A 12,447-nucleotide genomic window follows, 5' to 3' on the forward strand; every position below is an offset into this window, starting at 1 on the left:
AAAAAAAAAATTCAAAAAAGGACATCCTCTGCAGTGACCATCCTCTCTTGGTTTTATCATAGAAAAGGTTCCCCTTGCCTCCAAATTTGCATATGAACATTCTGTATTATTCAGTGTGAATAAAGCTAATTATAAATCTACTGATTAAACTCACAGGTGTTGGGACAGCAGTCTAAAATGAGACTGTGAATGACATAGGAATGCTTGTGATATTTTTGTAGCTGTTATTTATTATTTGTATTAACATACTGTCTAGGAGTCCTGGCCATGGAGCAGGACTCATGGGGTGAGGTGTTAGACAAAAACAGACTAACAGATGATCCTTGCCACAAAGAGCTTACAAGTATTATTAGCATTTGGCCGAACCAAGCCCTGACATTCTCAGCAGCAGAGCTCAGCAGGCTGAGGGCACAGCTTAAGCTGACTGTGAAAATGCTTCACCTTTGAATCCTAACCAGTCTGGTTTCAGAAGAGGTCTCAACAACATGACAAAGTCTGCAAACATCCACAGCAGCTATGGATCACAGCCATCCTTCATGTGTCCTGCAAACATTTACCCATCTTGGCTGGTGCTGTTCTGACCCAACAAGCAAACTGTTCAGAGCACCCTAAGTACTGAGAGACTTCATCCTCTAACAAGAGATAAACTCCTGGATGCTGGCAGAAAGGGCCAATATCCTCAGCATGACAAGGAGTGGTCCCAGTCAACAAACAGCTCAGCTCATTGAGTGCTCTGTAAGCACAGCAGCCAAGGAAGCATCCAGATGATGGGACTTTAGGGCCAGCAGTGAGGTTGGTCTGCCAGAGTCCTGGCTGGGTTCTGGCTGGGGCCAGTGGTGCAGGAAATACACAAAAACCCCTGAAGGATCAATAATGGGAAATTTGGAAGCAAACAAGGTTCTTAATTTCAAGTTTCACCTCCAGCCATCATAAACACAACAGTGCAGCTGGCAGATGAGGAAAGAAGTGATTGCCCATGGATGTTAGGGACAGCTCATGAGCCACACAGAGGTGGTGAACACGAAGACTACTAGGGAACATGAAGACTAGTAGGAGTTGGTTGAACTCACCTCTCTGAGGGTGTGTGTTACAGCTAAATGCAGCTCAGACCATCACAAACAAATAAGGCAGGATTGTTTACCTCCCTTTGTTTTGCTTGTTCATTTCTCTAGAGTACATGCCTTTTATTAATTTCCTATTATTTCAGCCTCTCTTGCATACATACATCAGATTATAGTACACCTTGGAGCCCAGGCAACACAGGCTGAACCCAAGTGCAGCAGTGGAATACATCTCCAGTACATTTTCTGCCAGATCAGTTATTAGTTTCCAGCATGAAATGTTTGAGAGTTTTGGAATCAAACCAAACACACCAGAGTAAGCACAGCCATTTTAATCAATAAAATACTAAATGAGATGCCAGCACTGTATTTTCCATTTGTAATACTAGTTTAAATGGCAGGAGAGCAATGCTTCCTGGACAGCATTTGTACGGTTAATCGGAAGCAATAAAAACCTTCAATCTATTTTAAAAAAGAAAAATAGCTGAATTTCCATATAAACTTTTGGGTTTCATTTGTTTGCTTCTTATTTTCCCCCCAATACTACTTTCTCTGTGCTTCCTGACAAATTTGAACTGATGACTGTTTTCCTGTTCTGCGATGAATTAACCACAGCTTCACTGCAGATTGTTCTACACAGACTCTGTTTACAAACAATGTGGTTAAGAAACACCTGTTAGTTTGCCTTTATGTTCTTTGTGTAACTTAGAAATGTTTATGAAAACAATGTACAGCTAAATTCATTTAACAGGAATTTCTTAAGGTAATTCTGTCCAGCTCAGATGACTCCCAAGGCAAGAAAGTCTAAATCAAAAATCAATTTGAAGGCAGTCTAGAAAGCTAGGGGAATAAAAAACCCAAATAACATAAAGAATACAAGGACACTATACTAATCATTAATTTTTTAAGGATACTCTTGCTTTAGTAAAGAGATTAATTATATATTACACTACGTGATAAGTCAAAGCACACAGAGCTGCTCTTAACTACTGGCTAGACCCTAAATATTGCATTCATCAAACATTCAGATTTCAGAACTGAAAGCAGGCACAAGAGGGATAGCTGCTCTTAACTACTGGCTAGACCCTAAATATTGCATTCATCAAACATTCAGATTTCAGAACTGAAAGCAGGCACAAGAGGGATAGAGAAACCAATTACTATTTAGCAAGGAAGATCCACAGAAAACATGGCAGAATGGTTTGCACAGTATTTTGCTATGCTGTTGACACTTTGTTTTACATCAACACTCACAAAAATACTTTTGGAATGTGAGTGCCAAGAACTTATTGTTTTTAGCTAGACAGGAAATTTTGCTTCTGTTTACTTCACATGTACCACAACTTACACAGCAAGACTTTTTTTATTAATACAATTGTGCTGGGAAATGAATATGTTCAGCAGAGAATAGTAGTAGAAAACAAGAAAACAAACTATCATAGATTATGAATCAATATATTACAATAGGAGCAGGCTTTTTCTAGAAAGTACTGGAACTAAAGGAAGAGTGATAAATTTAAAAGAAAAAAAAACAAGAAGATAATTCTTCAAGAAAAAATTAGTAACAAGGAGGTATAAATGAAGAGAGTGTTAAAAATAATGTGTATCTGTTAAAGTTTTGTGTATTTATATTCGCTAATTATTTTTAACGGTGCAAAACACACTATACTTTATTTAGGTCTTGTAATTTTATTTTGAGGTTCATATCTGCATGAAGAAACAAGATCTCATTTGCTGGATTTAATTAGTAGCTCAAACTCCTGAAAGCTAACATAAGGAAAACATTTCTTTGAAAGGACATATAAGATAGAAAAACTCCAAACTTCCAATTTGTGCAATATTACAGCATAAGAACAAGCTAACAGCACCAGCAGACAGATAGCTGTTCTTAATAAGGGTAATAGCAAGCTCTCAGTGAACACTTTGCCAAAAGAAACTTCCTGGGAAAATAAAGAGGGGAAAAAAAACCCCAACATCGCTTTCAAAGGAACAAGCTTTCTTAAGCAGCACATTATGCCTCTGTTCATCTTGGTGCAATAACCATGCAACCAGGTGACTTCTGCAGGTCTATTTTTTCCAGTGCTATATCATACATATGTCACAAAGTTAAGGACCATAAACAAACTGAAAACTGGATGCCACAGTAAACAGATTTTTTATTCAGTAGTGCTGAAACATGAGCCAAGACCCAAGCTAAAGTTCATCTCTCCATCTTTGTCTTCACTACTTCCTCCTATTATATGTGAGAATCGTTCACACAGCCTCTGAAGTAAGTGTCTGAGCTCCTCTGGGGATTGTTCAAGGAACTGAAGTAATGCTATAAACTCCCCTAAATCCTGTCAAACAAAAGATAAGGCAGAAACCTTTTATTTTCTCACAGAGTGACATTATTCAGGGACAGGAAGCAAAAGCTGGAATCTTTTTAAGGGAAAAAGAATGTCAACATACAGTAGTTAGTATTATAGAGCAAACCTTACCTACGGTGATGCTGGTAATTTTTCATAGAACAGATAATAAAGTATAGAGGTACAAAATTACAATTAGTAAAAACCTTAAAAATTAGTTGTGTTCACTGTGAATGTCATACAAAATGATGGAAATCAACAGCAACTCACTGAAAAAATTGCTGGTTTTGTAAAAGTCACTTAATTATATTTATTGTGCTCTAATACATCTTCGCAAGTCTTCTGGAGCTCTAGATGTTTTTTTTAATTAATAACTCAGCCAAAACACTTCCTCCAGCCTTCTACAATTAAATACATTAAATGATGGTGCTGGAAACCTGACAGTCTAGAACAAAGAAGCTCAGTATCAATTTTTTACATGAGAAAATGTTTTCTGTTACTTCTACCTAGGCCTAATATGTTCTTTGAATGCTTTGTGAATTTGCTTTTTGGTGGGAGCATAAGCTTTCAGGATTAATGAATACTGAACAAGAATGAGAAAACACTTCATCAGATTTAATACTGTAAGTCTGAATACCAAAGCAGTGGTCCTACATTTTCTTTCATTAAAGCAATGTATCATTTCTGCTGTGATAACAGAAGCAGTCGGCACTTCTGGAGATCAAAGCAAGTTACAAACAAGCCTGCCAAGCTGAACATATGTAATTCTATATGTAATGCTGCATACAATCCACATCCGGACTTAGACTTGCAACCAGACAAAGATCATCTTTGTGTATTTATACAGCCTGTGCTAAGTATGGTGGTCTTCAGATCCTTGAGTTCTTACTTTAACACCACAGCACTAAAACTGATAAATTTTACTTAAATGATTGGTGTTCTGGTATGCGAGATCTGCAAATAAATTATTCCCTCTTAAAATACATGAGCAAGTCACTGGTGAGAATTTCAGAGTAACTGCAGATTCATCTAGTTTTAAATGCCAGGAAAGACTTGAAGAATTCAGTCTGTCAACACTGAGCCAGTTATACATAATACTTACAGAAGTGTTGTGAGAAGTCACTCAAACTTGAAATATAGTCAAAATTTTTACACCTGATAATACTTCAAAGTGAACACCTCAGCTTGTGTCTGATACGGGCTTCAAGGTCACTGTTATTTTCCTTCAATAAAGGACACTTCCTAATTTTTCCTTACCATAACAAAGGAGAAAAATAGACTATCATCTGGAGAATTAGACTCAAGTAGACATTTTGTAGAGGTATGTAATATATAACTGCTTGTGTCTCTGGAGGTTAAGGATGAAACAAAAGGCACTTTGAATACTCCACAATTACTTACAAGTTTTAGCTCCTACTGTGTATAAAAGAAAACATACCTATTGTCTTCTCCTAGTGAAATAAAAACTTTCTATCAGATACAAGAAAGAAATTAATTCTGTTACAGTAATTTGGTTACACATTTTAGGCAGAAGCAGCATCTAGGATTTAAAAGCACATATTTCATGCAAGGAAGAAAAGGTACTGAAGCTTTCACAGCATTTCTTCTTGTACCTGAGGAAATCTCTCTCACTGGGGTGAAATAACTGGAAAGAAGTAACTACTTAGTATGTCAAGCCAACCAAAACTAAGATAATAAAGAAAAATTGGCAACTAATAAAGGAATGTCTCACATGTAGGGTCAACTACCTAGGAGGTATAACTTCTTCTGAACTATAGTGTCGATATTTTAATTTCTTTTTCAGATGCATAGGCATGATACAGGTTAATGAAAAGAAAAGGATACACCTGGTGCTCAAACACACCCCTGATGGCTGTACTTTTAAATGATACACCATAAATAAGCATAACAGACTAGATAGAGCACTTGATCATTTAAATTTGCATACAATCCTTAAAGCAGGCACTTACCACTGTAACTACACATGGCAACAAAAGTCAGCAAGTAGGGAACCAGATGTCTTGGAAAGCAAGGGGAAATTTTGATTGTTTTATGGGAAGAATTTATTCACAGAACAGTATATTAAAACATTCATTGGTAATGTTCAAGAACTCGGAAATAGTAAACTTTTTAAATAGCCTAATTATTTATTAGGAAAAAAAATTAGAAAAGTAGTTACTAAAGGAAATCAGAGGACACAGGTGCAGAGGTAATAAAGTCACTTAACAACACAAAAAAAGATCCACTGTATCATTAGTAGCCTGAAAACTTATTTTTTAATAATGCTTTGAAGATACACATCTTGCAAGAGAGCTTTATCTCAAGGAATGAGAAAAATACACACACATAATGACTTTTTTCTATGTCCTTCCTACTGTAACCACCTTACCATTGGGATTTTACATATGAATAGGGAAAAAACCAAATGTAATTCAATATCATCTTTTTAAAACAGTCATAACAAAAATTGAGTCTTTCCTGAAAGCAAGCCAAGGAAAAGAAAACTGCACTACTGGTACTTTTTTCAGCTGTTTATACCAAATATTCCTTTCAAATAGGACAGCAAAGCAATAAAACTAGATGGGTTTTAGGGCAAAAGAAAGGCACTCAAGGAAACTTTAGAGAAAGGGTGGTGGGGATCAAAAACGAGATTCTAAAACCAAATTATATTAATGCAGAAATATCCTTGTCAATCTACGTGCTGAAGAACCTAGCATCAAAGGCTATGCAACAACGCTGTAGAGCTACTTTAACAGCAAATGTAACATGTTTTCTGATACACTAAAACTTTTTAATGCTGTTTATACAGGGGAATGATAACTTCAGCTATTAACAAGTAATATATTCTGAATCTTGTATAGGCCACAATGTGAACAGTGCCACCACACAAAGGAACCACATATCTACATGGTAAGTCGAAATAGCGGATGGCCACTTTCCACATGCTCAAGGACCCTTTTATTCCCAATTACAGCTGAAGGTAAAATCAAGACAGCCATATTTCTGTGTGGCTAATCCTGTTAGACCCAACAAGCACCCACTCCCCCACCTTCTGCCCCAACAGCAAGCACGGGACTGTGCCACCACTTGAGGTGACCCCCTGAGTACCCAGCGCTCCTGACAGCCCAGGAGCTGTCAGCACATCCTCTGTGGTCGTCCTTGCTTACAACAGAGTATGGCCAAATTTTGCTCTGCCCTTAAAGTCAACATGAAACAGTTCCCCAGATAGCCCCAGAATGAATGTTATCTGCAGACTGTGGTATTTTGGGGAAAGGGTAAATGAGACAAAATATACAAGTACAGTTTTCTTCCTTTCCAAAAACTATCTTTTTGTGGTGGTGGCTTCTGATGCATGCATTCCAGTTTTTCTAAAGCTAGTGCCACAACTGAGAGGTGATATATAACCAAGAAGATCATCTTCCTCTAAAAATATATTCTGACACTTGAATACTGCCTACTTCTGGAAAAAAAAAAGACTGAAAGGTCTTAAGGTCACTACACAGAGCATTCCAATTTCAGAGGGACTGTCTGAATTTACTAGGCTAGAAGAGTTTAAATTACAAAAATAACTGCTATCTGAATCCCATAGTCAATGTCAAGGTGCAAAAAGCAGCACTGAAATATTTTCCTCCATTTGATATACTCACCAAACCTGCAATGGGGGTTGGTAGTCTATTGATCTTTTTTACCAATCCTGGCTTTATCGCATTCAGCAACCTGTTATGAGAAAGGAGTACTTTATGAGTGGTAAGTCACAAAATCCAAATTATCAAACATTTTCCCCCAGCACATAAGGATTTCAGTGTGACTGGAAAAAAAGAATTTCCCCGTTCTCCCTTCTCAAAACATACATGGACACCCAAATTTGATCACTGAAATTAAGAAAGACTAGGATGAATATCCACAGCACAGTAACTCAATAGTATTTATTTTAAATTCTAAATTGATCTAGACCACATCAGTGTCCCAGGCAGATTCTGGATGAATTTTGACACATCAGCCTGCCTTACCTCTGTACAGGTAAGGGCCTGAGAGCAGAAACCTAGAAGGCATCCAGGTCTGCCAGTTTCTCTACTGCAGGAAAGTGAGAAAGGATGTACACTTTATGGGTGGCCTATTTTTTTTTTCATCTTACGATGAAATTAAATGCCATCCTTCCATATATTGTGTTGAATGGAGGGCCCCATAAATCATCAATGAGAGAAGACAAATTAAAAGGGAATTCATAACCCCCCCATCTCCTCATGAAAACACCATTAGGCCAGTGATACCACAGCTGAACATTGTTCAGTGTCCAAAGATTAGCAACCCCCCAAGTCCAAGTTCCTCACCACCCATGAGCATGCTATGAGATGTGCTGACATGGCTCATTGTTACAATACTAAAAAAAATGACCAAGCCTCTAAAAGTTGGGAATTTTAATTGTAAAATCCTGTTGCAACAAACACTGTGTCTTCACCACCCTTTCCCCAAGAGAAAACCATAATGCCTTTTATCCAAAGAAAAATTCAACCAGTTCCATCCACTGAGAAGAAAATCATCAATTCAAGACATGGACTTAAAATTCAAGATCTTTGAAGAGAAAAAATGATGTCTGCTTAAATTTAAAACTTTCTTAAAATTAGAATAGCTCTATGGATAGAGGAACCTAATTTTGGGGTGACGTGGTTTCCATTGAAGAGCAGACTCCTGTGGTAGTAAAATTATTCATATTTAATATTTGAGAGGTCTGGCTGAGAAGTTTATCCAAATCAAAAGAATATTCCTTTCAACTAAAGCTAACAGTCTGTGATGGTTTCCAGGTCCCTACTTCTGAGTTAGGATAACAGGCAGTGTGACACTGCTCAGGGCTCTACCAAGATCCATCTCTCCATTGTGGCAAATTATTTGTTGCTTAATTCCTTAGGACTGTGGCAGTTTGCAAGTTCATGAAAGTGTTCATGCCTCCTGGAGTGAACATCTGATTTTATGAACATTGAAGTGATCACTTTTCCTCACCTCTTTCCCTTTGTGTCTCCCTGAAAGGGTATATAGGTTGAGTTTCTGCAATCACTTGGTTCTTGAAGTTTTCACATCTCTAACACCATCATGTATTGGGAGTAGTATCAAAACAAATATGAATGATACTTTTTGGAGTTGTGGGTATTTTTTTAATATTCTTGAAGTTAAAAACTCCATAACCCAAGCTCATACAGATGGCTGTACTATTAGTCTTCTGCTTAAGTTAGAATCTAACATTAATGTCCTAAAAACAGATGAATATACTTTTATTTACAAAAAAAATCACTTTTCCCCATTACATTAAGAGAACGCCAATAAAAGAATTGCCTATCTTCTAGAACCATTATTTTATTTCACAGATGGAAAAAAATTACTTTCCCCCCACCCGAAGATACTATGGTACCTATGGTACTTTTTAACCTCACAGAGCAGCAACTTTATAAAACTACTATTTTCCATTTAGCTGCTACACCAGGCAATTTAAGATTTTTTTTTTTTTTTTTTTTTTTTTTTTTTTTGCCGGAGGACTTCTTTCCAAATTCTCTGCAATACTCTACAAATACAAATGTAGCTCTCTTGTGATTTCAGTCCTCAGTCAGCCTATGCTGTTTCAGGAAAAAAAAGAATATATTAGCTAAAGCATCCCATTTTCTTTATTACTCAAACGTGAATGTATCAGCACCACAACCAATATTGCAGGTGCAGATTAAAAGTCACAGGCAATAATAGAAGGTAAAATAAAGAGTTCTTATTGGAAACCTCAAATGCCAAAACCCATTCTAAATAAATCTTCAAAATGGCTTGTACAGACTTCCCTGTGAAATACAGGAGAAGGATAAATTGAGAGGAAGGAAAGGAGTAAGGAACAAACAACATTTTAGGTCACCATTTGGAGGCTGAAGAGAGAGGAAATAGGATGGGGCAAGATGGAAAACCCTGAGGAAGTAATTAAAATTATTATTAAAAAGTTTGTCTCCTATTGGAAACATTTCTAAGTAGTCTGGCACCAAACCCCCCAGGACTTGCTTGCTGCAGAATATGTCAAAGGGAGATTTCTTTCAGAGCAGACTGACTGCTTCTGAATTATTGCCTCATCTAGAGCAACCATCCAGATGCCAAAACACTGAGTGGTTTAAGCTTGCTCTGCTACCAAGCCAGCTGAAAAGTTGTGCTCTTTGTGCAGGGTCTCAATGGTCACCTTCACTCTCACAGTTACTGTCCATCCCTGCGTCTCAAAAATCCACTAACTACACTTCTTGTGACATAGGCTGTATAAACAAACTACATTTTCTGTGCCAGTTTAGACTTTCATAGAGCATGTGTCTTGGTAAAGTGTTATCAGCTCTGGTGGGTTTCTGTTGAAATACTGGGCAAACAAGACCAATCACCATTTTGCACTGGGGACCTGGCTTGAGGTCCTCAGCTGTGGCCCAAGGGATAGACTGCAGGTGAATGAAACCCACTAACTCACACCTTCTCCTAGAAGCCCCTGACAACTGCAGTCCCATGCTTTTTTGCCCCACCAATCCTAACCAAAGGACTTGGCTGCCCTGGATGTCCTGTCCCCAGCCATGTCCTGATATAAAGAGTTTTCAGGAGAGAAAATCTGCACCACGCATCTTCCTCTGGCAGCCCCAACTGCAACTGCAGCTCCAGCCTGTGCCCTCTTCCCCAGTCCGAATCCTAATCTTTGGCTCAGTTTGAGTGATCCCAACAATCCCAAACACCCAAAAGACATTAACCCAAACCAGGATACAACTAAGAATTTTCAGGCTCCATCCACAAAACTCAAGTCTCTACATACACACACAACCTACTCTCAGACCCTTCAAGCTCTCTGTGGGGATTTCTGCCCACCACCCCTAGCATTTATGCACCTGTCCTGAATCCTCTATTTTTCTCAAAGTTGTCTTGTAAATTTCAGTCCAACATAGAGTAATCAAGGTTGGAAAAGACCTCAAAGATCACCAAGTCCAACTATTAAGCCAGCACTGCTGGGGATGGTAAGTCGATCATTTCCTGGGCAGCCTGTTACAGTGCCTTACAACCTTTATGGTGACAAAATTTTTTCTAATATCCAATCTAAATCTCCCCTGGAGCAACCAGACGCTCATCCTTCCTCCCCCCTGTGCCAAGTGTCGGCTTGGACTCTCCAGTTAAATGAAGCACAGTAAGACACTGCATAGAAGCTAAAACCTCAGACCTGTCTTACCTTATAGAAACAACAGGGCATGATGGAAAGCTGCTCTGGTCCCACACATAGGGAGAAGCCAGGTCACTTCCTTCCCCTGATAAAAACCAGCTCTCATAGGTACAGGAAGAATCAATTGCTCTAGTCATGCTGTCCCCAAGGTCTGGCATTCCAGGAGATAAGGTATCTCCACAGCTGGACAGACAAGATGAAATCAGTGCTAGCCACTGTGTGACTAATTTATTAGACCTTCCTGGGGTTTTTTATCATGAGTTAAGAATTTGAAAAGCTTCTGCCAGGAAGAAAAGGCGTTTCAGGCAACTGTTGATAAAAGATCTAATGAAAAGCACCAATAAACTGCCCATGAAATTCTTGCAAGAAAGTGTCAGTTAAGAAAATACTCAGAGGATGGCGGCCAAAACCCAGCCTCCAAAAAGACCTCGATTCTAGGAGGAAGTGGAAGACAAGCATTTTCAGAGAATAAGAAGAAAAGAAAGGCTGAAGTGATGTGTGTTCACAGATCAATCCAGGCTGGATGGAGAGGTATCCAACAGAGCTCTTTGCTCAAGTAACAGATCATATTCCTAAAAAGAAAAGCTGACTAATGATCTGATCTAAAAGTCAAGGGGCATTTCATATTTGAGAATTCAGGAAATTCTATCCACAGTAAACCTTCACAGAGACATTTCTCTCTTCAAATTAAGTTTTAAAGACTTACATTCAAACAAGCAGTCTTTCAGCACTTGATAATTATTAGCCTAGACAGCTTCAGTATCCACATATTTTTAACTCATGCTCTAGTGGCAGCTCCAAAATGCCCCCAAATATTTTAAAAGGATGGAAAAATCCACTACTAGTCTTAAAGATGAACAAATCACCTTGAAAGAGTGAATAATGAAAAGTCAAAATATTTTGTTGCAAAAGACATGGCTAAGAAGTTTCAAAATATAAACATGTTCCTGAGGTCACAAAAATATTTTTGGGAAAACATTCTTGAGTGATTGCTAATGATGCCCCTGACATCATTTATTTAGAATCAGATGAACAAGGTGTTTTTTTAACAAGCAGGACAGAACTGACTTTGTCTTATAAAGGGCTCACAGTCCAGTCTAATATGTAAAAAGTTAATAAAGACCTATGCAAATACGTAGTATTGAGAAAACAATATTCCAAACACAGGACTGCATTAGTCTTGCTCTCCCAAAAACTAAAAATGTGAACAAAATAGAGGACTTGCAAACAGCTCAAGAAAGGCAAAAGGGAAGAGTGTAACTTCACAAGCTATTTATACAGAACCTACAATCACAAGGACTAAAGATGTGAAGAGCATCTCATTGAACTATAAATTTACAATTCATGCCTAGTTTTTTTACACTGAATAGCAGTGGCCATGGATGTGCTTTCTAAAACTGCTAAATATGCTTTCTTAAACATACACTCTTGAAAAGCTGAAACTTCTTACAGGATTACCTTGCCTTGCATTTGAGCAACACTCCTTTGAGTGGATCAGTGTTCCACAATCTCCTGCCCTGTCAATAACCAAGCAACAGTGAAAAAGCTCTACTATTCAGTCTGCTGAAATGCATTTTTTAAAAAACATAAATACAAGGACAGTTCATTCTGTCTGTTCAAGCACCCCCCTCATCTTGTCATCACGGGCTTAGCATTAAGGTTTATGCTACCTTTGGCCCCTGATCTAAACTGTATTAATAAATAGCTCTTCATTATGAAACAGCAATAAAACTTACAGATTAAGAACTTTGTATTCATAGAAAACTGTTTCAAATGTCCTCACATGAACCTAAATCTTAATGCTTAATGAGCCTTGGGGCCCATCTCTCAAACCTGG

At 38.0% G+C, this 12,447-nt stretch overlaps 1 protein-coding gene across 2 annotated transcripts in view; it reads right to left on the reverse strand.

Annotated features, from left to right (window-relative positions):
• The window catches only part of LIMCH1 (LIM and calponin homology domains 1), a 174,107-nt gene that overhangs the window by 91,865 nt on the left and 69,795 nt on the right, over positions 1-12,447 (reverse strand). For both annotated transcript variants that reach the window (XM_064418302.1, XM_064418303.1), the window contains exon 3: positions 7,054-7,123. In XM_064418302.1, coding sequence (XP_064274372.1) covers positions 7,054-7,123 — 70 coding nt within the window. The remainder of the gene's footprint in view (positions 1-7,053; positions 7,124-12,447) is intronic.

This window comes from Passer domesticus, chromosome 4 (assembly GCF_036417665.1).
Source record: "Passer domesticus isolate bPasDom1 chromosome 4, bPasDom1.hap1, whole genome shotgun sequence".
Taxonomy (NCBI): domain Eukaryota; kingdom Metazoa; phylum Chordata; class Aves; order Passeriformes; family Passeridae; genus Passer; species Passer domesticus.